Here is a 24,755-nt window from a genome sequence, read left to right as displayed (position 1 = left end):
GGTCATCCCCCGAATTGAATCTTTTATACATATGCACTCTTTATTATGTAGTTTTAATTTATTTACAATTATTGGTTTTTTAGGCTTAAATGCTTTACTCGTTGCACAGAAATGTCGTAGAAACTAAAAAGTAGAAGGCAAATTCGTTTTAGCCGCTTTTCTTTCCTCGATTGAATTTAAGGTTACTCGTTATCAAGAATAAATAGGAACACAAACATAAAAACACTAATACTATTTGCTTTTGTCCTGGAAGAGAGTAAAATACTACAATAGAAGTTCGTTCGTTCTTGATCGGTAGGATATATATGTATATATATGGTGGCTATGGCTAAGCAACGATTGGCTTTTTGGTCTCTCTGCTTTTGGATGATGGGGGATGTCCGCGAATGTCGATCCAATTATTCTTGTGTGGTGCGTTTAAACTCAATTCAATCCGAAAACTAAACAAAATTACTTCTCTCTGTGTGGAATTACACCGCATTGGGATGGAGAGAAGACGTGGCCACCTGGCCAGCCAACGTGCAGGATCGGCAGCAGAACTTGGTGTAGTACGGATTGGAACAGTATCTGCCCTGGACGATCAGCTTGCAGTTGGCGAAGTACGGATTGTCAACGCACTCGGGCGACACAGGTACCACAGCTGCAAATATAACCACATTAGTAGCCCCAATACAACGATCTTAAGACCCCAAACTTACATTGAATGGACACATTGGCTTCTCCATTGGCGTAGGTATACGCATTGCTGGCCCGGCAAGTGTACTTGCCCGAATCCGAGGGTGTGACATCACTCAGTACCAGGCGATGTGGTTGGTCTGCGGTTACAAAACATTTCAATTTCAATGGATCAAAGTAGCAAAGCTGCAAATTCCAACTTACATGTAATTTGAACACGCTCGTTGTTGTACAGAGGCACGTCGTCCTTGGTCCATGTGACATTCGGTTCTGGATAGCCCTGCACGGAGCAGCTCATGACAATGGTGGATCCTGGGGTGTAGCTGTTCTTCGGCTCCAGCGCCAACACGGCATGGACATTAACTGTGAATCATGTAAGGGAGCGATTAGTTTCACGGATACCAAAACATACCGAATCAACAAAAACATCCAACACCATGCCAGGCCAGCGGAAACATGCAAAGGTGCAGTACTCACCTGTGGGCTCTGGCACATAGGCCGGTCGGGTGGGTCGGTAGGGATAGCTGGGTCGCTGGGTCACCGGACGGGTGGCCGGGCTGAGCACATACTGCATGTACTGCTCCTCTGCGGCATTCAGTGGTCGGACAGGACCCACCGCCTTCAGGGTGACGCGCAACGAAACCGGACGCCTTTGGTTGTACACCTCGCAGGTGTAGAGGCCAAGATCCGACAATTGGATCGAGTTGAAGACCAGCGAGAAGTCGCGATTCATCAAGCCATTATTGAGGCCAAACATTTGTCCGTTGCGCCACCAGCTGACATGCGGCACCGGGAAGCCACCGGCCGGACAGCGGATCACCGCTGGGCGGTTCAACTGAACGATTTGGGTAACGTTCTTGTCTCCGTAAATATAGGCGGGCTGGTTTACGGGTTCTACCGCCACCAGGTTTCAAGCAAGCAATTACGGAAAAGCAGGCAACATGCGCAAAGTGTTCAATAAAAAGCAGTTAGTTACATAGCCATCACCAAAGCGTATAAATCATCAGTAGCTAGTACCAATAGCATAGTCGGTAATCCCTCAATAGGGTATTCATTCATTCATTTCCTACTTAGGTCTATATAAACGGTGGACTCAACATTCATACCAACCAGTAAGGATAAGAGGAAACACAAATATAATGAAAAGGACGCACCTGTAACCTGAAGGGCGACCTCGCGGCGCACGGGTTCTCCCAGACCATTGCTGGCCACGCAGACGTAGGTGCCATCGTCGGTTTGACGCACCTGGACAATGGTCAGATCACCGTTGGAGGTCAACACATATCGTCCCTGGTTCGTATTGATCTGTAGATAACACAATAATGCATTTCAGCCGGACTAGAAGAAAAAGATCCTGCCAATAGCTTACCACCAAGTTCTTGAGCGACCAGGTGATATTCGGAGCTGGATTGCCAGTGGCGAAGCAGCGCAGCACAGCTATGCCGCCGATGGCAGTCTGGACATCCAGCTCATGCGTCTCCTTGGGTTCCAGAGCGGCTCTGACATCGCCCGGATAGGAGACCACTGGAGCCTGAGTCCTGGGCGGCTGAGTGGGACGAGCGGGATGCACGCACAACTGACCGCAGCCGTCGCTGCAGCACTTGTTGTCCCCGCGACAGTCCGCATCGGTGTAACACTCGCGGGCACATCCACTGGCATTGGCCGACAGAGCCGGGCACTCTCCTGCCTTATATATATCGCGACACACTGGAGCGAACTGGCGATCGTCGGTACTGGCCACATCGACGACGCACTGCTGGCCCTCCGGGCAGCTGTAGCCGTCGCACGGATTCTCGCAGATGCACTGCGTGCACTCTGGCTGGGATTGGGCAGCCACACGGCGAACGCCGTATGGACAGCGGAGGTCCTGGCACTCGGCATCGAAGGTGTCGCACGGACTTTGTCCAATTTCGTTGTCCTGCTTGTTTGGTTCCGCTGCAAGAGAAGGGGATGGCGAATCAGTCAGGAAAGCTACTAAAGCGAGACATTCCATTCCCAAGAACCCGTGCAGTCTTAAGTCTAGTGAAGGTGCACTAACGCAACTACTACAGGTGCTACTTCAAAGTTTCTACAAGAGCAAGCGATTTGGGTGTGGGCAGATTGCAAGGTGCATTTGTGGGTGGGTGGGTGCGTTTTGTGGTGCAGTGAGCTCTGTGGTGCACAGAGCTTTGTGGTGCATAAGTGGCTGGAGAAGTGGGGCTTACGTCGGCATTGGTTCGTGCATGCCTCGTAGGATCGGAAGTTGTTCTGGTTGCCGGAGCAGCCGGCATAAATGAAGGACACACAGTTTCCTACAGCGTCGTCGTAGTACCAACGGCGCTCGTGCACCGAAGGTCCATTGCAGCGGCCCGTCGCCACCGGCAGCAGGCAGATTTCTACTTACGCAAGAGAAGAACCAGTTAGCCCAGCGACTCCATGGTGACCCCCAAGTCGAGACCCGCCCGCTCTATATATGTTACCTTTAGTCGAGCCCACTCTCAGTTCACGACCGGCCAGGCAAACCGTCTGGCACTCGTACAAATCGCTGAAACGGTTGCCAGTGCCATCGCATCCACCATAGGTGAACGGTTCGCAAGCCTGGCTTCCTACGTTGAAGTAGTACTTCGTCTGCCAGTCGGTGCACGGACCCGTGGTCACCGGTTCATTGCAAACGTCTGACACAAGAGATTATAGCATCTGAAAAATAAGTACCCCAGCCCGGCTGCCCCAAACTTACCCACTCCCTTGAACTCGCCGCACTGCCGTTCGCATTGATCGCGGGTCTCGAACCGGTTTCCATTGCCTCCGCATCCCGTGTAGGTGAAGGCCGTGCAGGCCATGTTCTCGCTATCGTAGAACCACGCGGTGGTGCGATTGTCGCATTCGCCCGCCTCCGCGGGCTCGGTGCACACGGAGTAGATCTGCAAGAGATGTAACAATAAAAACACCAATAAAATAGCGAAAGGAGAACAATCCTACCTGCGCTGGAGGCTCCACAGCAGGTTCACCACGGCAGAAGCTGAGGCAGTCGCTCTCCGACACAAAGTTGTTGCGATTACCGCGGCATCCGGTGAACTCGAACTCGTGGCATCCACCGCTTCGCTCATCGAAGTACCAGCGGCGGGAGAGGTCATTGCATCGTCCACGGACAGGAGGCAGGGCGCAGGTGGTCTGGGCATCGTTGCACTCGTTCTGGCACTCCTCCTCGGTGGCATAGTTGTTGTCATTGCCGCCGCAGCCCGTATAGACGAACTCGTCGCAGAGTCCCTCCTCACTGTTGTAGTACCAGCGGGTCACGTTGTCGTAGCAGTTACCCGACTCGAAGGCCTGGAAGCACTTGGACGTGTCATGCTCCACGGGATCGGCACCAATTCGGATGTCTACGCTGGGCGAGCAGCGAGCGGAGCACTCCTCCTCGGTGGCAAAGCGATTATCATTGCCGCCACAGCCTCCGTAGTAGAAGGACTGACAGCGACCCTCGGCCTCGTTGTAGTTCCATTGGAGCGCCCATTGATCGCACTGTCCGGGATCAGCAGGCTGACTGCACTGAGCGGCAGCGGGAGCTGCATCCGGCTGCCTGGTTGGAGCTGGTGCTCGTGCAGGAATCGGAGCAGGAGGCTGCTGACTGAGGCAACGCTGCTGACAATCGTTCTCTGTCTCGAAACGATTGCCATTGCCGCCACAATTGCCATAGTAGAACTGACGGCAAGAGCCAGCCTTCCGATCAAAGTGCCATTTAAGCACCCAGTCACTACATTCCCCTGGAGCCGGTTCCTCGTCACAGACGTCCTGGTGCCTGGGGGCGGGTGTGGTGGTCGTGGGTTCGGGTTTGCGATCGCAACGTGCCAAACAGGACTCCTCGGTGGCGAAGCGGTTCTCGTTGCCCCCACAGCCGCCGTAGTAGAACTGGCGACAGGCCTGATCCTGGGTGTCGTAGTACCAGCTGGTGACGTAGTTGGCACACTCGCCCACCTCGGCCGGAATCTCACAGATGTCCTTGGCTAGTTGGGTTAGGGATTGGTAGAGGGTCAGTTGGGCAGGGGTTTTGGGTGGCAGAAAACAGGAACACATTGAAAGCAGCCTCCGGAGGGCAGGCAACATTGAAAGCTTACCAACTTGACGGGGGCAGTGGTCCTCGCAGGACTCCAGGGTCGGGAAGTTGTTCTTGTTGCCACCACAACCCGTGTAGTAGAAGGGCACGCAGCGCTTCTCGTTCTCGGAGAAGTGCCACTTGGCCAGCTTTTCACTGCAATCACCGGTTTGCTTAGGAAGCGCACAGCGGTCTGGGGTTGTGGGATGGTGGAGGTGTTTGGTGCAGGAAGAGATTCGGATTCGGATGCGGGTGCGGGTGCAGATTCGGAAAGTCGGCATAGCAAGTAACAAGCAATCATGCACATACAATAAAGTAACCAAGCAGTTTTTTTTGGGGGAAAAGGAAAGTTTGGAAAGAACATACCGTTAGCCAGGAGAAATCAGAAGGTTTAGGCTTAAAATAACTCATTAACCCAAGCATAAAATGGCATACAACTAAGCCCATTACCCAACTCAAGGCACCGCCACATACTAAATCAGATCTCAAACCTTTAAGCACGCCGGGCTGGCGGCAGTTGTAGCTGCAGGCATGTTCCGTGGGATAGTTGTTCCTGTTGCCTTTGCATCCGCCATAGGTGAAGGGTCGGCAGATGTCGGTCTCGTTATCGTAGTACCAACGCTCGAAGTTGCCGGCACATGGTCCACTCTCCACAGGTTGTTCACAGGTAGCTGCAATGGGAGCATCACGATGATCGTAGCCCTTGAAGAAGGAATACGAGTAGATCCACACTTACGCAGATTCTCACTGGCAGCACAAGTGCCCTGGCACTGTTCCAAGCTATCGAAGCGGTTATTGGTGCCGTAGCATCCGCCGTATTGGAACTCCTCGCACCGGTTGCGGTCGACATCGAAGTACCATTTCTTGGTGAAGCCAGTGCAGGGACCAGCGCTCTTGGGCAGCAGGCACACGTGCTTGCCGGTGTACTCCTGGCAGGTGTCCTTGCACTCGGCCTCGCTCTCGAAGCGATTGTCGTTGCCATCGCATCCACCATACCAGAAGCGAGCGCATCCTCCGTAGGAGGTATCGAAGTAGTACTTGACGCTGTAGTTGTTGCAGGTGCCCGTCTCCTTGGGCAGGCCGCAGGCCTTCTGCGGTGGCTCCTGGACATTCTCGCATCCGCCGAACTTCTCGTCCGTCGCCTTGGTGACTCCATCGGGACAGCAGCCGAACTTGCTCTCCACACAGGTGCAGCCCTCGCCGTTGGGACCCTTGGCCGGGGTCTTCTCGTCGTCGCAGCACTTGAACTCCGTCTGAGTGCAGTGGCAGCCGTGGTGGTGCGGTCCCTTGGCGAAGGTGAGCCCGTCCGGACAGCATCCGAACTGGGTGGTCTCGCACGGGCAGCCCTCGTGCTTGGGTCCCTTGGCGGCAGTGATCTTGTCGGGACAGCAGCCATGCTGGGTCGTCTCGCAGGCGCATCCCTCCTGGTTGTAGCCAGTTGCGGCGGACTTGTTGTCGGGGCAGCAACCATAGGGAGTGTAGTGGCATTCGCAGCCCTCGTTGTTGGGTCCACGGGCGGCCAAGATGTTGTCGGGACAGCAGCCAAACTCGGTGTCCAAGCAGCAGCCCTCCTTGTTGGGACCATGAGCCGCGGTCTGGGAATCCGGGCAACATCCAAAGCGTTCACGTGTGCATCCAGGGCAGCCTTCGCCATTCGGACCGCTAGCAGGTGTTTGACCATCCGGACAGCAACCGTTCGCAGACTCTCCGCAGTCCTTGAGAGCTAGTGCCTCAACGCCGCAACCCTCGAAATCGGGACCCTTGGCAGCTGTTTCTGCATCGGGACAGCAACCGAATTCGGAGAAGGAGCAGGACTTCTTGATTTCGGTTTCAGACGTCGACGAGTCTTGGCCGGATCCTTCAATCTCAGTTGTTGTCTCTGGCTGGGACTCCTCTGTGGTCGTCGTGGGCGGTACAGTGGTGGTTTCTGGACATCCTTCATCGTTCTCACCATCGGCGGCGGTGAATTTATCGGGACAGCAGCCAAAGAGAGTCTCAGCGCACTGCGACTTGGGACATCCCTTGTGGTTCTTGCCCTTAGCCGGAGACACTCCGTCCAAGCAACAGCCGTACTTTGTATCCGCACAGGTCTTGGCAATGGGACAGCCCTCGTCAAACGGTCCCTTTGGAGTGGACTTACCATCCGGACAGCAACCGTACTCTGACTTAGCGCAGGTACTCTTCTTCGGCTTACATTTACGAGGCTTGCTCTTGGTAACTTCGGAATCAAAGGAGAAAGGAGTACTGCTCTCCGATTCGTCATCCTTATCACTGGTGCTCCAGATATCACTGGTGGTGCTGTCCAGATCTGTGGACTGGGTGCTGTCTGTGGATCCTTCAGTTGTGCTTTCAGTAGAGCCTTCAGTAGTGCTCTCCTCGGTTGGACCGCTTTCTGTAGTGTCGCTGGTTCCTCCACTAACAGTACTATCGGTAGATTCAGTACCATCTGTAGAGGAAGCGTCAGTAGAGGCAGCATCTGTTGAGAAAGCATCTGTGGAGGAGGATGTATCTGTGGAACCAGATACTTCAGTGGAAGATGAGGAGTCTGTGTTGGTTGAATCAGAGGTAACATCCGAGCTTGTGGAACTGGACAGGTCCTCGACAGTACTTCCCTCGGTGGTCGAACCATCACTGGCACTAGCTTCAGTGCTTTCAGTTGGTCCAGAGGATTCCGTGGACAATGTGGTGTCCTCACTTGCGCCCTCAGTAGAGCCATCAGTAGAGGCATTAGAGGAACCATCAGTGGTTTCATCAGTTGATCCATCAGTGGTGTCGTCACTGCTGTCAGAAGCCACTGTGGTTGCATCTGTGGTTGATCCATCACTGGACATTCCGGTGGTTTCGGTTGTATCGGAGTTGGAAGTGGAAGAAGAACCATCGGTTGTGCTTTCCGATGCGGATTCGCTGCTTGAGGAGGCATCTGTGGTGGAGGATGCGTCCAAGGTAGACGATTCTGTTGAATCAGTCGATGATTCAGGAGTAGTTTCAGTTGTCTGATCGGAAGTAGAGTCCGTAGAATCAGAAGATGCTGTTGAGTCCGAAGTGGCATCAGAGGTACTGTCTGATGAATTCTCCGTAGTGCCGGACACGCCATCAGTGGATCCGTCAGTACTGTCACTGGAATCAGATGAGGATGAGGCCGAAGCCTCTGTTGATGACTCACTAGCGTTTGATGAATTGTCCGAAGAGTCCGTGGAGTCATCTGTGGAACTTGAGGCTTCCGTGGAGCCTTCAGGAGTTGAATCGGAAGCATTGGTGGAGTCTGTAGAATCTGAGGCGCTTGAGACATCGGTCGACTCCGAGACGGAGGCGTCTGATGAGCTCGAGACATCAGTGGAGTCGTCAGAAACACCTGTGGGCTCTGTGGATGAGTCTGTGGAGTCGCTTGAATCGGAAACTGAGGATGCCGGTGCTTCAGAAGTTGCATCGCTGGAAATACTGGAGCTGGAGTCGCTGGAAGTGGAGTCACTGGAGCTGGAGTCGGCATCCGTGGAGCTAGACAAATCAGTGGATGCCTCAGAGGTTTCCTCGTCATCACCGCTTCCTTCTGTGGAAATGCCGCTGTCGGTTGTTGATTCCGAATCGTATCCCGATCCCTCAATTGTGGTACCAGTCGATTCAGACTCGTCGTAGGGTGTCGGGCTGTCACTTTGCATAAGTTCTTCTGCCTCTGGTGTAGTTTCACCGCTTGGAGTTCCTTCCAAGTCGATCACATCTTCGCTCTTTTCATCGTCTGACAACCCATCACTGATCAACTCAATACCATCTTCATCGCAATCCTCCTCGTCATCCTCGATGGGCTTATCAGTACTTGTCAACGGGAGTATCTCATCCTCAGTGCAGGCCTCAGGATTACACTTTTCAGAAAGGGGTTCGACCTTTTCTTCATCGCAGTTAACCGACTTGGTTCCATTGGAAAGGCACAGGACCTCACGGACTCGTTCTCCTCCGCCGCAGGGCTTGCTGCACTTGCCCCAAGGTCCAGTGAACCACTCGCCTGGACAAACCTTCTCCTCACCCTCGCATTCCTGTTCCGATTCCGGCTTTGTTTCCTTGTTGCACTTTGAGTCATCATCTGCTGGAGTCACCGTCTTGCCATCGAACTCCCAGCAAATGACAATGCGAGACTTGACACCTTTTCCGCATGGAGCAGAGCACTTGCTCCACTCCGAGGAGAACCACTGAGCCTCGCACTTGGGCGACTTGCACGAACGGGATAGAGTGGGTACCTCTGGCTCACAGAACTGGTCCGGATACACCTTGCCCTCCTTGTTGCCACAGATGGCGGTACGTGTTTCGGTGTTCTGACCACATGCATTGCACTACAATACGCAGGAAATCAGTATTTTATGGCATCACAGGTATGTACAATACTTACACCGCTCCATTGAGAGAGTATCCAGTCAACTCCCTCACAAGGCGTCAGGAGGCAGGACTTCTCCGTCTCCGGCTTTTCCTCCACGCAATCTTCTTCTGGCAGGACTCTTTTGTGTCCGTTCTCCTCAATGAAACATGTCACCTTTCGCGTCTGCTTTCCGTCGCCGCACAGCTTATCACATGGCGTCCAAGGTCCCAGATGATACTTGGGGCAGTTCTTGACATCGCGGTTGCACTCCTGCTTGGTGGCCGGCTTGTTGCCCACCTCCTTCAGGCATACGGCATCTTCTTCAGCTGTATGCTCGCTAAATTGAAAAGCACCAGGTTATTGTGAAATATATATATCGTGGCTCAAGAAGGACTTACCCCGAAGAGGAGATTCGCTCGCAGGTGATGCTCCTGTTTTGGAAGCCATCCGACCCGCAGCCCTTGGAGCACTTGGTCCACTCTCCCTCCACCCAGTGTGGTGCACATGGTTCCGTGCCGCAGGCCTGTTCCTCCACTGGCTTGGACTTTTGATCGCACAACGAAGGGTTCACTTCCGCCAAGGTGATGCGGTTGTTGCAGGTGACCTTTCGACTCTGAGTGCCACCGCCGCAGGAGGCACTGCAGTCGTTAAACTGATGATGCGTCCACGTGTGCGTATCCTGCTGCGAGTGACTAAGGCTCTCCGGAATGCTGTACTCGTAGTCGAGGCTGATGTTCTTCTCCTGCACCAGCATAACTATGAAGAGGCTCTCCGAGATGGGGCCGCTGCAGGTCAGTTGGTCGGGAGCGGCGAAGCCCATGGGCTTTCGTTCGTAGTTCCACCACGAGCTCGCGAAGAACATGGGGCGCGGGAAGTCGATGCGCCAATCGCCGTTCAGATAGTAGTGTCCACTGTGGTTCCGACAGGCCAGGTAATTGCTGGAGGGCACCGTCTCCTCGATGCGAATGTTGGTGGCTCCCTCGGGGAGCAGCAGCAGGTCATTGTAGCCGGGAGCCAGGTCCTTAGTGGTGATGGTGTTGCGAATGGTCTTGCAGGTGCTGCCATCACCGCCGCACTTGCGGCACTTATCCTCCTTGGCATCGCTGCCCAGCATCATGTCACAGCCCACGGGCATGCACTCCCCATTCACGCACACATCAAGGTCCTTGTCATTGCAGCGGGTTCCGTCCACCACCTTCTCCCGCTGGCGGAAGTAGAAGCGCTCGCCCTTGGGCATGCAGTTCAGCTCGCAGGGATTGGGCGCATTCGTGTACGGCACCCACTCGTAGAAGACTCCATCGAAGTTCTGTCTGTCGAAGCGGGAGCACTGCTGCGCCCGGAAGTCGGACTCCTCCTCCGGACAGTCTTGGGTGTTGCAGGAGAAGTAACGACGACTGCCTCCACTGCAGACTGCCTCGCCACGACCACTGTGGAAGAGATGAGGATGAGGAGTCAAGGAGGTAGTTAATGTATGCTAAGTCTCTATCTCTAATCTATCTATCTATCTATCTATCTTGTATACTCACTCTCTTCGCAGGCACTCGCGAGTCTGGTAGGACACGCCACCGCCGCAGGTCCTGGAACAGTCCGAGGGTGAGCTCCAGGGTGTCCACTCATCGGGATCGCTACCCTCGCCGCCGGGCGTCACTGAGCTCTCCGGTAGGTACATGTTCGCACCATATTGTCTTTTTTGTCTGAGTCCAGGCTGGAAAAAAGGGCTCAGCGGATTAGCCGTAGGTTCCATCAGGTTCTACGCGGCATACTTACGAATCTGCTGTGGGAATCATGGATGCCGGCCAGAACAATGAATGCTACCAAGGCAGTTGAGCTGCAAGTGGAGAGCGGAGAAGGCAATTTAATTAAACACCACCCAGACATAACCTCGCCCAACTCGGCCATTCATTAAAATCATGGGACCGAAGTCACGTGTTGTCTTGTTGCACATATGTATATGTATATCGTTTAGCTATGTATTTGTTGACGTTGACTCCGCCGCATGCCTGTGGACACACGAGTGCTCAGACTCATTAGAGGAGCAACAGGCTGGGTGGCTTGCTGGCTGGCGGGGGAGCAACCAACTTGGACTGGGACTTTCTCAAAGACATGGGTCCGCGTCCAGCGAAGGGGCACAAACAAACTTTTGTGGGGCTTCGCGGCGACAACATGATGAACTTGTTTATGCTCACTGGCCAGAGCAAGCAAACATTGAACTTGTTTTTGCGGCTAAATCTGTGGCGGGATTGTCGTCGGTGGGTTGTCGGTGGATTGCCCCCCACCCATTGGTTGGCAAAAAGAATGGGACTTGGTCAAGTAAAATTTGCAATTTCTTTGGTAACATTTTTTTATTATGCGCCGCGCGCACGGACCATAAATATGCAATGCCACATAAACAAGACATAATTTAGCAGGGCTTCCTGCCGATTTGCCAAAACGAAAAGCAGCAGCAAAGAAGCGCAGAACCAAGCAAATAATAAGTACCCGAAGCCAGGGAGAATATACGATTATGCCGCAGACAATTCGACGCCGCCGAATCTGACTTCTTTGGGTAAGTTGCTCCACGGAGGAGGATGTCGTTGCGCCCCGAGGACAAGTTGCGTGAATATGTCAAAGGCGTTCAATGTTGCAGGCAACGTTTGCTGCACTGCATCCCCTGCGCTTTCTTGTTGGGGGCTTGCCAATTTAATTTCTGACGCTGCTGCGTGCGGGGAGCCGCTCGGTTTGTTACGCTTGGACGCCTCCGACTGATGGCGCTCGCCTCCTTGCCTCCTGTCCTCCTGGCTTCGAAGGACATGCCGTGGTCTATGGGTCCTTGGATTCTGGGGGTACTGCCGCAGCAGGCGTGCTGCTTATGACAGCCGAGAGCAGCCGAGGGGGCTGGGCGCCAAGTGTGGCCATAATTTTTATGCTTCTGTGTTGGCATTTTAATGCAATTTGAGCGCATTTCCCTTTTGAAACCAATGCCAGGACACCTATTGCTTTGGCAAGGACAACGGAAGGCAAATGGCAAACCGACAACGGCACACATTTCACAGTCCATTGAGCAGGGGCGGCGTCTCCCAGTCGCCCAGTTGCCTCCTTCTCAGTCATTGCGTCATGCGAACAGGACACCAGGACACTAAGATACCCGCCAAACCAGGACCACGAGCAGGGAACTCCAGGACCAAGTCCATTAATTGGGCAGTGCCAAGGAAACCGATGAGCTGGCAAAAACCGCAAGAGCGCACTTCTCGATTTCGATTTCAAACGCGTCTGCTGATTACGCAAAATCCTCGGACCCCAGATTTTTTGTTTGTCGCTTGAGTGAATGAATGGAAATGGGAATGGGAATAACATTGTTATTGCCACATGCGGCGGATGCCACGTGACACTAGCACAAACAGTTGGCCCAATCGTCAAATAAGTTACACATGTCATGTGAACCACCGCAATGCCGCCACAGAAATGTCAAATAAGTCTGCAGGAAATGCTAAGCTCGTGGGCGGGAACTTTACACAAATACGCTGAACTATACTCGTATGCATCAGATTAATGTGTCGGTTGGTGGGCCTTCTCCTCCCAATCCCTGACCCCATTTAGTTTGGTGACCAGGATTTAGTTGGCAGGCGAGATCAAAGCTGCGCCTCTAAGAGGGCCAATTATCGGGTCGCAATGCCTTTCTGGCCTTTCTGGCCTTGCAGCTTTGTGGCCAGAATAGCAGTCCCACAATAGCAGTCCATTGTTCATTGTGCGCCGCATTACAAAGGCATTTGGGTTTCGGATAGCGGCTCTCTAAGCGGTGATAATATTTTTTTAAGGGGCTCTGGCTGGCAATCACTGCATAAATGCAGTGAGAGTGGAGGGAAATGCTCCCTTTTCAGCTACACAATTGCAGCCATTATCAGTCAACTTGAACAACTGCAGCATGGATGCAAATCCAGGCCACATACACAGATATAGTAGTCGTACGCTCTCTCTGCAGACCGAGTAGCTAAAAGATATTCACTCCGCATCCATGCCAGAGATATATTCACGATCGTGTAATTGCTTTCAAATGCCTTCCACGCAACAAGTGCATTGTGGCATAGAATGCGTAGCACACTCGAAGAAATATATTTATTTTTCATATTGAACATCCTAGAGTAGCAGATATATACTTTCAAGAACTGACATACTGAGATACAACTTTTCGTTTCAGTGAGAGAGTATTTCGAGAATGTACATAGGTACTCCAAAAAGATATGTTTTCATGTAAAATGTTGCAATGATCATCGTAAATAAAGCGCCTGCTAATGAGCCGTAAGAACAACATTATCAGTGGCACTTACTCCACAAGTGCGTGCACTTAGCCGCCAAACTAAAGATCGACAACAAATTACGGCTAATTCTGGGCCAACCGAAAGTAGTCTAAATCTGGAAAAATATGTAGCAAGTGGAAAACCAAACAATTGCCGCAAAAACAACCATAAAGTTCGGCCAGTTTTCACACCTGACCATCGGGAACTGACGTTGGATTTGTTTACATGACTCATCCGCGAGGTCGACTTGGTAGAATTTCCCGCACTTCAATCGCAACCACCCACTAGATTTGATTCTTCTTTCTTTTCCCATGCCAATTGATCGGGGAAACAACTAGCTGGAGTTAATCAATTGGCGGTGGGGCATGCAATATGCGAGCTGCATCCATGAGGATTCCAATGCCGCAGCTGCCAGCCTCTGCAGATCCCGGGGCCCTTTGATGAAGATGGAATGCCCATGGCCCCAGTTCGACCAGCTGCAACCGTTTGACTTCTGCTGGCCCCTTTTTCGCTTTTTTATGTTGATTGCGAGGAACGCAAGGAATTCGATGTTGCAGGCAACTGATTTAATTGCAGGCAACGGAAAATGCGCATAAGTGCACCCGCCTCCTACACAGAGAGAATACTTCTATGCTACATGGAAAAATTTGAATAATCACAAGGTACACTCTCTCCCTTTAGCCACCCAAGATCGATCCAGGCAGTGAATCCTAATCAGCTTCGTTAGTGCGTTTTATTTGGCCGCAAAATACCAGGCAGCAATTATTGCACGGGTATCCACCTCATTAGGCGGAAGGATGCGTGCGAGTGTGTGACACCCGTTTGTTCAAATACAATTACATAGTCATACAATTATCACAAGACAAGCAGACTCTAATGCAAAGCGCCAAATTGTGGCTGAGGTGTGGCCAGGTGTATGTGATGATGGTGCTCCTGCTGATGCTGCTGCAGCCAAAGCTCCCATGATGACGATGATGATGATGTCTGCATGAAGAAGAGGCGGGCACAGGGGCTGGTGGAGCAACGACATTTGTTGCAACGGAAGTAAATGTTTGCATTGTTGAAATTTTAATTGCATTTGCATAAAGCAACGCACACAGAGATCCAGTGGAGATGGAGATGGAGCTCGAGCTGCAGATGGAGCTCACTTCTGGCGGGGAATGGAAGCCCCAGTTGCCATTTTGACTGGCAGAGCCAAACACTGGCACACAGCACTCAGCCTGGCCGGGCCATTATCAATTTTGAAATTAATTTAACTTAATTGAGTAGTGAAAATAATAAACATACGCCTTTGCCCTCAAGTGTTTGCAAAATGCACAGAGATTATGCAACATTTTGGCAAATTCAGTGCTGCACTCCCACAATGTTGCAGCAAGCAGCAAACGTTGAATGTTGAATGTGGATTGTGGATTGTTGGGGGCTGAGGAGAGGCACAACAAAGTTTGCCCAAATGCCTAATGAAATATTTGCCACGCATTTGGCCAAATGAGCAGAGCAAATGAGCAAACAGAATGCGCATTTAAGCCCAGTTTACCGAGACTGGGCGCGAGAAAAAAGGGAAAGAGATTTCACTATGCGTTTCACTTGGCCAACTTACTGACCCATAAATTTCCCTCGCTGTCAACGGCGGCGGCCAAATGTTCGACGGGCAAACAAATCTTTATGACCATGTCGCGGGAGCCACCAGAAGCGGCCTCCTCCGGAGAATCAACAGTGCTGTGCAGCTAATTAGAGGCATCATAACGCCGCTGTCGCGACTTCCCATCCTCGACAGCCCCACATCTCCACAACTGCACATCCACACTTTACCATCTCCATCTCCACCTCCACCAAGCCCCACGAGCATTGGCAATTTTCTATTTGCCCAACTCATTCGGCCCGCGATTGCAACAAGCTGCTTGACTTCACTTATGGCTAATAGCACTCGAAATGGAAAACAGGGAAAATAGTTTCTGGGGAAACATACACTTTTGCACCTCCTCGAACTTTGAACCCACCTCGCCCAGTGGGGGATTATTAATCAGGCCTCTGTGTAAACATTTTAGCGCCGACTTGCGATAAAGTAAAAAAAGTGGAAATGCTGCTCACAGGATGCCAAATGAGCTGGCATATTTCAGCACTTAATTAGCGTGGAACTAATAAACTAAGGGAAAAGTAAATAATTGCTGGAATTCTTAGGCAAACCGCAGCTATTTTGGGAAGGCTACTTTTTATATAATTTTTAGTTATGTCAGATCATTGCTGTTCATTCTGCTCAAGCAATTGAATTGCCCATTAATTATGCTAAATAGAAATATCTGTCCGAATTTCAACAATCTGTTTTGCTGCTGGAAGTCTAAAATAAACAATGAGCAACTCCCAATTTCAGTTATTGAATTGGCTAAAATGCTACCATGTCGGCCAGTGGCAGTACGACTACCTGACGCATAAAATGTGGAGCAGACATTGATTTATAGCGCAATTACGGCTTAGCTCATCGTTTCAGTACTTGTCAGTGGGTTCCTTACGTCTTGCAGACTCCTTGGAGGTATTTGCTAAACATCCAGACCATCGGAAGTGCCAAAGGGCTACGTCCCTGACCCCCAGAAACAAAAACAAAAAAAAGGGCTATCAGTCGGGTCTGCAGTTCGGTTCATTTGCTGTCATCAAGATGCGCATCACGTTTCCCAAGAACACCCAGCAAACCACCGATCGTCGCCTGTCGTCCGCCAAAACATTTTTATGGGTTTTTATATATTCCCCCTTTTTTTGCGCTTTTTTTTTTTTGGCTGGCGACGCATATATTTCACTTGTTGATGCTGCCCCAACTTTTCTGGCTTTCTGGTTCTGCAGACAGAACTTTTTAGGCACATTTTACTGCATGTGACGCATCGTTTGCAGTTTGCCGGTTGCCTCCTGGTTGGATCTGCAAAAATTTTTGGATATTTTTGCAGTCATGCCATGGGCTGCTCCTCCGTTTTTATTCGGCTTTCTTTATTTAGTATTTTGTAGCTTGTTCTGCCTGTGCAATTTCAGCGTCGGCATATTTTGGGGCATCCTTTTTATCTTCCGCGTTGCCAGGGAGCGACGACCTCAGCCGATCGATCCGATTGTGTGTGTTCATATACCACACTTCACTCCACTTTACTGGTGTGTGAGGGCAAACATTAACAATGGCTCTTAAGCTATTTGCCACTCACACACACCACACACACTTGATTCGGATGGAGGAGTTGGAATAATTAAACGCCACCCAGTCGGCAGCCTTTGCTTAATTAAGCATAAGACATTAAGTCATGGGAAAGCGATGTGCAGATCGCTCGCGAAACCATTAACCATGCCATTGGGGGTCTGATCCCTCATCCCATCAATGCCCATCCATCCCTCATCTACATTCCCCATCCACAGCACAGATGTGGCAAATGCAGCGTGCAACATCGCCGCCATGAACTTGGGAGGCAACTGAGGCATGGAATAGGCATCAACTGATCCACAGGATTGCAGCAAGTTGCAAGTGCAACAACAAGGGGGGCGTTTGTTGAACATAATTTGCAGCTTATTTGCCGCATCATTCGATATTTCGCAGAAATCCATACACACACACATTCATACACATTTCCGGGCGGGGATTTTGGTTTTACTGAATTTGCACACTTTGGCAGCAGAGAAGCAGCCACTTTTCTAGATCAACATTGGGATTTCTGATTTATTTATAGCCATTAAGGATCAATTATGCAATTCGAGTGTTTACTCTCGACTCGAAACGCGTGTGTGCATGATATTCCCAGTTTCAAGGCAACTGCCATTGCGTGTTTCATTTCAAAAGCATACATTTTCGAAATATACTGTTTATAGTTGCGTCTTGCGGCTCTCGCACAGATCACACTCAATAAACAATTTGGCCCAGCAACTATGTGTGGGCAATTAGATACGTGGGGTACGTGTTCTTCTTGTTTTTTCTTGTTGCATCCATTTTCCTGCTGCCCAGCGGAATTTAGTGTTTTCCGCGGAATATTATACTTAAAGCATAACAAACATTGACTGCGCTGGGTAAAATATATCAGCATAGGTAAAGTCTTATATTTAGATTGGGAATTTTCATTGAGTACACAAGATCTAAGCATCCTAATTTCCGCAGAAAGACGAATGGGGGCATGTTGGAATTTTTCGACTCTTTCCAAGAGCGAACCGAAAATCTCCAAGCCGCGTCAACTGGAGTCAAGTTCAAAGACGTCACGAGCCAGCGATTTTCGCTTAATGTAATGTATATTTTGGCCACTTAATGGCCACACACAGGCGAGATACAACCTACAAGATACTCGCTTACTGATTTACCGAGTGCGTTAAAACGTTTAGTTTGTGCCATTAAACTACAGACATAATGATGGTCATAGGTATGTTGACCCGTTTGGGGGCTCGGGTTTTGGGTTTGGGCCAGCCAAATGATCAGATACCCTACTCGAGATGATTTTCAAGCAATGTATTCTCAAGAACTTTTCCATTAATTCAACTAAAAAACTGAGGCAGGAAAAACTATGATATGATTTCCTGTGAATTGCGATTAGCGGCCACATGTCCCCAAACTCTGGCCAACATGAATCATGTGGTGGCCACATTTTCATGCCCGAAATCTATAGTTTTTCCCATTTTCCGGCAGTTGACAGACAGAGAGATTGAGATTTTTCGCTTTCAAGTGGCTAACGCACAATTTTCGCGAAAAACTCTAAAGAACTTGACGAATGGATGCGCTAACTGCCAGTTGGCCAGTTGGCCGAGGAACAAGTTTCTGGGCTTTTATGTGACGGTGTCGGACTTTACAGTTTATGACTCTGGCCAAAAATAAAACGCACGCAACGCTTGTGGTCAGCGAAGAACCGCCTCGGGTGGAGATTATGGCCAAGATAGGGATGGGATGTCCAGCATGTGCGTGAGATCGCTGGACTCATGGCAGCCATGGACTCATGGAGTCAACTTTGAACCGACCTCTGCTCTTCAAACTGCTCTGCCGGTATCTGCTGGTCTGTCCAAGCATCTCACCTGGTTTTCTCTGTTTTTTTTTTTTTTTTTGGGGAAGAGGGCACTTCAAAGCGCACGCACTTCACCTACGAACGCAACTCTTTGGGATAAATATTTACATTTCCATTTGAAAATTTGATTTGATTTCTTCGTTTCTTTTTCCATGGGAGGCGGTCGATTCAACACACACACATTTCGGTGGAGAAACAGAAAGACCTGTCGATGAGTTGCAGGTGAGGTAATGGCACAATTTCTGTGCCAGTGGGTGGAGAACCACCGATCTGGCTGTTTGAAGTAAGATCGTGATGCCGGAAATTGAGATGTTAAAAGCGAAATTGATTGTGGTTTTAATTGGAATTGGCCCTGTTCAATCAAATTAGCTGAACTAGACGTCGCCTAATTGATTTCATTTCATTTCAAATCCCTTGAAAAGGATACGCAATGCCCTCCATTAAGACTATAACTTTTAATAAAGCTTCCAGAGCTAAATTGCTAATGAAAACATTTTTGCTAGGACGCAGGACCAAGGACGAACAGCAGCAATCAGGACCCACACAAATAGCAACTGAAGCACATTAGGGAGGGCTTGGAAAACGCTTTGAAAAATGTTGCAATTTTCATTAACAAACTTCAATTAAGTTGGCAATGTAATTTGGCATGCAAACAAAATGCTGGCCAGGATAATGGCAGTCGCGCGCACAGTGTCAACATCGAGGAACAGGAGCAGAAACAGGAGCACCGCCTGTTGCACAGCGAGCACGTAGCCGGGATACGCCCACATCGACATCCGTATCCGCACATGTGGCAGGACAACTGGAAGGCAGGACAACTGGGTGGCAGGATGGGGACGAGGATGAGAACTCGGGCCGAGGAGGAGACCCGTGTCAAGTGTTTGCCCATGTAGTTCAAACGGAATTAAAATTCCAATTGACACAGTAATTTGCTAGCGACACAAAGGGAATCAATTTCAGGGATTGCAGTGCCGCATCCGTCGCGTTCGGATGGATATGGATACAGGGATACATGGATACATGGTTACATGTTTGTCGGATGCTTACCACAGCCGCCTCGATAAATCCATTTTGTGGCTCCTTGCTGGCAGGACAGCACAATAAGCGTCGCCTCACTTTTCGCGTTTCTCACCCACTTGAATTGTATATATATATAAATATATATATATATATCTATTTAATTTTTTCTCCTTCTGTATCGTTTCTTGTCCCTGCTGAGTGGCTAACACTTGAGTGGAGCACCACTTGAGTTTTAATTATCTGGCACAGAGTTGAATCACTTCAAGAATCAAAATCAGAATCCACTCGGCACTTTGCGCCTGCGCATTGCCGCAGGATATATCCGGTCCGGTCGATCGATCGCGCACTATCCTAAAAGTCAAAGACGAAGTCGAAGTCGAAGTATCCGCCTCGATTCGGCACACATCCGCAGGGTTTGACGGCACGCCAGCAACTGATCGAGTCGCTCGCATGCGATCGCTCTAATTCTGTGCCACAAAAGCCGCAGCAGAGCAAAAGCAAAAGCAGCAAAGCAAAAGCAGCAAAGCAAGCGCAGCAAAGCAAGAGCAGAGCAGCGGATCGGAAGCAGCAGCCCAATAATCGCGGCACCCAAGCAATATAGTCATAGCTACAGTTATAGATATAGCTTCTGTTCTAGAGCGATAGCGCCACAAAGGACGGCTTCCGCCCCTTCTAATCTCGCGCTCCCAAATTGAATGGGTCTCCTCCAGTGGAGTCTCTATATGGCATGGCATAGCACCCATTCTTGTCGCTAGGGCTTCTTGTGGTATACAATATAAATCTACTTAGTTTATGCACGCTGCATCAGTGATCCTTTGCCAACCGGCCCCCACTAGAGACTAAAGTCGACTTGGGTTCGCTGTTTTTTCTGCCGACTTTGTAACAACTGGTTCCCCGGCGACTTGCACTGATCTTTATGCGTTGCACGTGTGTGAGGAGCGATACGATACGATACCATCCGATCCAAGCCGATCCGTTGCGAAGTTGGCAAGTGATTTACTGGCCCTGCCCTCCACATGCTTCTCGCATTGCGCTCGCCGTGCCTGTCAAGATCAAGCGGCGGTACTAATGAGCCGCCACTGCCAACACATGTGGACATCCTTTGGCCAGTGATCCTGGTATATTCGTCATAACCCCGAATGCATCTCAATTTCACTCCAATTGCAAGTGGCAAACACATGTGCGATGTGTTTACACTGATTTGCTCGCCCATTTCACAGACAAATTTAGGCATCCGTTCTGGTGTGCGATTGTGGGATAAATTGCAGTCTGGCATTGCAAGAGCGTCATTGGGGCAGCATATTAGTTATTCGCAGCATCGATTTCACGAAACTTGATGAGTTCATTCATGAAATTCGCCCATCTAGAATCAGTCAGAGCCTGAACGATAATTTCCGCATTCCGCTTGGCTCGAAGTTCTATATATAGCTTATATCCAGCACTTAAATCTCAACCGAAACTCAAGTTTCCGCCCCAAAAATACGTGGCCTGATATCATAGAGCCAAAAATTGTGTGGGAATCCAACTGCAATAGAACTTTCAACTTTCATGTAAATGGGAATATATCGAGAAAACATGAAGAATTTTGCATGGCAACAGCCACAAGAGATAAAGATTTTGTGTTTTACAAGTATAGCATCGCCTTATCACCAAACATTTTGTTTAAATTTTTTTGGGACTTGTATAATGGACAGAAAAATCCTATTAGAACAAGCAGGAAGCTTCTACTCCTAAATATGAATGGTTTATAGACGATATAATCTCAACCACAAGTCATATTTCCGCCAAAAATTGTGCTATCTCGCTAATTCACAAATTTAGACCCGAATAATGTGTGTGCGGTTATGAAAGTCCTTGAGCATAATTATATAAGACTGATGTTACATTTATTTTTACACTCCGCCTTATCGGCACTTAACCAGGGAAAGTCGCCTCCAGTTAGCTAATAAGTCGCACAAATGAATTATCCACATTTCAAGGCGAACCAACTACTGATATTATAGAAATTCGCAAACTTATATGCTAAGAGGCGCGAGCTCGACATAAAAAGCACTCATTCATGAATATAGGACCAAGTTCTAATTGGCTCCGCGGCGGAAGCCTGTTATCTCCACCAGTCCAGTCGATATGGGGCTACGGACACCGCCTTGGTTTGTTGGTTTGGGTGAACTCCAATTAGCATGGCGATGACCCATTTAGAACAGCTTCCGTCTCTGGGACAGGGGCGCTTCTCTTCGCTCTGTTGCTCTCGATGCTAGTACGTCTCCCTTATCATCGCCCAGTTCCGCTGCCACTCAATATCGGTATCCTAAACGCCTAAGTATGTGGGTGAAGGGTGGCAGCAACAGCAACAGCAATAGCAACAGCAAAAGCAACAGCGGCAGCAGTGGGATCAACAGGAAGTCGGATAGTGAATTGTTTTATATAAACAGTATATAATAGAAAACTATAGATTACACGAAGATAACAAGGCAGACCTAGCAGCGCATACAAACTAGAAACCTGGATCCCAGTCCGTTTGCTGGGCCTCCATGTTCGTGGTGTAGCACTGCAGCACATCGCCGGCCTGGGGAAGCACCTTGGTGTCCCTTAAGCGTAGTCCGCACTCCACGTCCTTCTTAATGGTATCCACTTCGTTCTTCAGATGTCGCATTGACTCCAGGCTGCCATCGTAGACAACCTCACCATCACGCAGCAGGCGAAACTTTTGGGCCTTCTTCAGCACTCCCTTCGTGCAACGACAGCCGGCCACGGGAACTTCCTTGCGACCCTCATTGATGAGGAAGTTTTGCAGGACATTGGCCTCGCCCACAACCTCCTCCACTTCCACTGGTGGCAGCTTGCTGCTCAGCTGCTCCTTCAGATCGTCGATTAGCCGGTAGATGATGTTGTAGCTTCGTATGTTAACTTCTTTGGCAGCTTTAAGCTGTGGAGTCTCCACGGCGAAGGCATAGATAATGGCATCGAAAGCCTTGGCGAGCTCGAGATCGCCCTCGGTCACATTTCCCACGCCATAGTGCACGATGTCCAGGCGGCAGCTCTCGTTGCTGTTATAGGTCTCAAGCACATCAAGTATGGCCTCCACAGAGCCGTGCACATCGCCCTTGATGATGACACTGACCCGAGGCTTGCCCTCGTTGTCGTCCACCTGTTTGACCCGTTGGCCACCGCGCATCCGGAATCGTCCGGCCAGTCGACGGGCTTCTCGCTCAGCTCTGTACTTGGCCTGGTGCTCCTCCTCCTTCTTGCGGATCTCATCACTGCTCGACTCGATCTTGTCCTGCTGTGCCTCGTGTTCGCGGTACTTCAGCACGGCGTGGGCTTTTTTCTAAGCGTAAAGAAGGCTCTTATTATAGTATTATGAATATAATTAAAACACTTGACAAGATCTACCTCTGTTTCCACCTCGAGTATGAGATCACCGGCGAGGGGCAGTTCGCGCCAGCCCAGAATCTCTACTGGTGTGCCCGGTGGGGCTTCGCTCAAAGGCTGGCCATTGTGATCGAAGAGACCTCGCACTTTGGCGTGAGCCAAGCCACTTAGCAGCACAGAGCCTTTGCGAAGAGTTCCGCGGGAGACGATGGCTGTCGAGAGCTTGCCACGCCGGGGATCGGTCTTCGATTCCACTACAATTCCCTCAACAAGTCCCGTGGGATCTGCTTTAAGTCCCATTAGGGTGGCCTGTGTGCTGACAGCCTCGGCCAGAAGTTGCAGGTTGGTGCCCTTGAGGGCTGAGATCGGAATCACCTGGACATCACCGCCGTGCTCCTCGAGAGCAAGTCCCATTTGCGCCAGCTCTCGTTTGCTCTTTTCCTGAAATGAAAGGAGTGTTAGGAGCGCTTTTTATAAACTTTTCTATAGCTTACAATATTAGCCTCTGGCTTATCAATTTTGTTGAGCGCTACGATAATGGGCACTTGAGCTTCTTTCGCCAGTTGGATAACTTCACGTGTTTGCGCCATGACACCATCTTCAGCGGCCACCACGAGGACAATAATGTCCGTTGCAACGGCTCCACGAGCTCTCATAGCACTAAAGGCAGCATGTCCTGGTGTGTCCAGAAACGTGACACGTTCCCCGTTCTCCAGGGTGACGGTAAAGGCACCTATGTGCTGGGTAATCCCGCCTGCCTCGCCGGCAGCAACATCAGCACCTCGCAGGGAATCCAGGAGCGTGGTCTTGCCGTGATCCACGTGACCCATAACGGTCACCACAGGCGGACGGGGCTGCAGGAGCTCTGGAGCAGCAGGTGGCCTGGGTGCCACATCGCGCTCTCTCTGCTCATCTTCGGTTGTTGCTTCGGGTGTGGCCACCACCCGTGTTTTGGCACCCAGTTTCTTGGCTATTTCCTGGATGATTTTGAGATCCGCCAGCTTAAAAGCGGGTTCAATGTTGTCGGCGCCCTTGACATACAGCATGGCCTCTTGGACATCATCTGGAAGGCAAAGTTAATTGAACAAATTACGATATAAGATGGATAAGAAGTTTACCCAGTGGCCTTTGTAGTTCCTTGGCCAATTGGGCCACGGTCATGTGCCTCCAGATGTCGGAGGCGCCTCCGCCTGCCGTTTGCGACTTCTTGGGGGAGTACTCTATAATTCTGGGCGATTTCTAAATCAATTAGTGAGTGTGTCCTCTGGGATCAAGCGGATTATTAAGAGATTCAAGTTTTCCGGCTCACAGTTTGAGATGGACTGGCTCAGTGGCTCCAAAACCTACCTTCTCCTCCGCTGTTTTCCGGCGTTTCAAACTAGCGGCGCTCACATGGAATTCTCTTTGAAACGCCGGCGGCAATTGCCATTGTGTGACTGCTCTGCTGCAGTGCATGGTATGGCCAAGTCGAATTATATTTATGATCCGCAACATTTTTTACAAATAATATTATACTTTTAATTGAATCTAACTTATGTTTTAGCTGTCGCGTAACGCAGCAGCTGATTGATGCCAGGGACTGCAATTCCAGTCAGCTGTTTCACAGCGTTGCCATGCACCGTGGTGGCCGCCTAGAGGGCGCCGGCATTTATGTAGAATTCAGTAAGTAGAAATTCCTCACTGAACAATTTAATTATTTACTTACAAAATTTGCAATTTTTGATGATGATTTTTGAATTTATGCCGAAAATCGTTTTTCTATTTTTTGCGACTATAAACATCAGTATTTTGATCAGAACATTCGAAATATTGGTCCGAATATGGAATGTCATACCTCGTTGAGTTCGTAATTAAATTTCCAATCGAACTGTGTTTTTAGAAAAAAATTAAATTTTTTTCACATTTTTTGCAATTTTTGATGATGATTTTTGAATATTGGCCGAAAATCGTTTTTCTGTTTTTGCGACTATAAACATCAGTATTTTGATCAGAAC

The 24,755-nt window shown here is 50.0% G+C and overlaps 2 protein-coding genes across 8 annotated transcripts; both read right to left on the bottom strand.

The window, feature by feature from the left end:
• Positions 1-19: 19 nt before the first annotated feature.
• On the bottom strand, positions 20-19,813 carry LOC120451138 (papilin). 6 transcript variants are annotated; one of them, XM_039634553.1, is made up of 18 exons: positions 19,417-19,813; positions 10,857-10,917; positions 10,616-10,794; positions 9,488-10,516; positions 9,123-9,426; positions 5,481-9,066; positions 5,236-5,415; positions 4,767-4,937; positions 3,634-4,655; positions 3,392-3,575; positions 3,135-3,329; positions 2,880-3,050; positions 2,045-2,610; positions 1,830-1,980; positions 1,153-1,569; positions 880-1,038; positions 699-815; positions 20-640 (listed from the first exon to the last, which is right to left on the bottom strand). In XM_039634553.1, the coding sequence occupies exons 1-18, from the start codon at positions 19,437-19,439 to the stop codon at positions 471-473; spliced, it is 8,685 nt and encodes a 2,894-aa protein (XP_039490487.1). In that variant the 5' UTR covers positions 19,440-19,813; the 3' UTR covers positions 20-470. The 6 variants fall into 6 exon arrangements, with proteins under 6 accessions (XP_039490487.1, XP_039490490.1, XP_039490488.1 ...); XM_039634556.1 differs by lacking the exon at positions 1,153-1,569; XM_039634554.1 differs by lacking the exon at positions 4,767-4,937.
• A 1,979-nt stretch (positions 19,814-21,792) lies between these two features.
• Positions 21,793-24,331, bottom strand: LOC120453108 (translation initiation factor IF-2, mitochondrial). 2 transcript variants are annotated; one of them, XM_039637641.1, is made up of 5 exons: positions 24,109-24,331; positions 23,880-24,000; positions 23,256-23,824; positions 22,783-23,202; positions 21,793-22,717 (listed from the first exon to the last, which is right to left on the bottom strand). In XM_039637641.1, the coding sequence occupies exons 1-5, from the start codon at positions 24,253-24,255 to the stop codon at positions 21,884-21,886; spliced, it is 2,091 nt and encodes a 696-aa protein (XP_039493575.1). In that variant the 5' UTR covers positions 24,256-24,331; the 3' UTR covers positions 21,793-21,883. The 2 variants fall into 2 exon arrangements, with proteins under 2 accessions (XP_039493575.1, XP_039493577.1); XM_039637643.1 differs by having other exon boundaries at positions 23,880-23,989; positions 24,109-24,242.
• Between the last annotated feature and the right edge of the window lie 424 nt (positions 24,332-24,755).

Source organism: Drosophila santomea, chromosome 3R (genome assembly GCF_016746245.2).
Source record: "Drosophila santomea strain STO CAGO 1482 chromosome 3R, Prin_Dsan_1.1, whole genome shotgun sequence".
Lineage (NCBI taxonomy): Eukaryota > Metazoa > Arthropoda > Insecta > Diptera > Drosophilidae > Drosophila > Drosophila santomea.
This window is presented reverse-complemented; position numbering and strand designations above follow the sequence as displayed.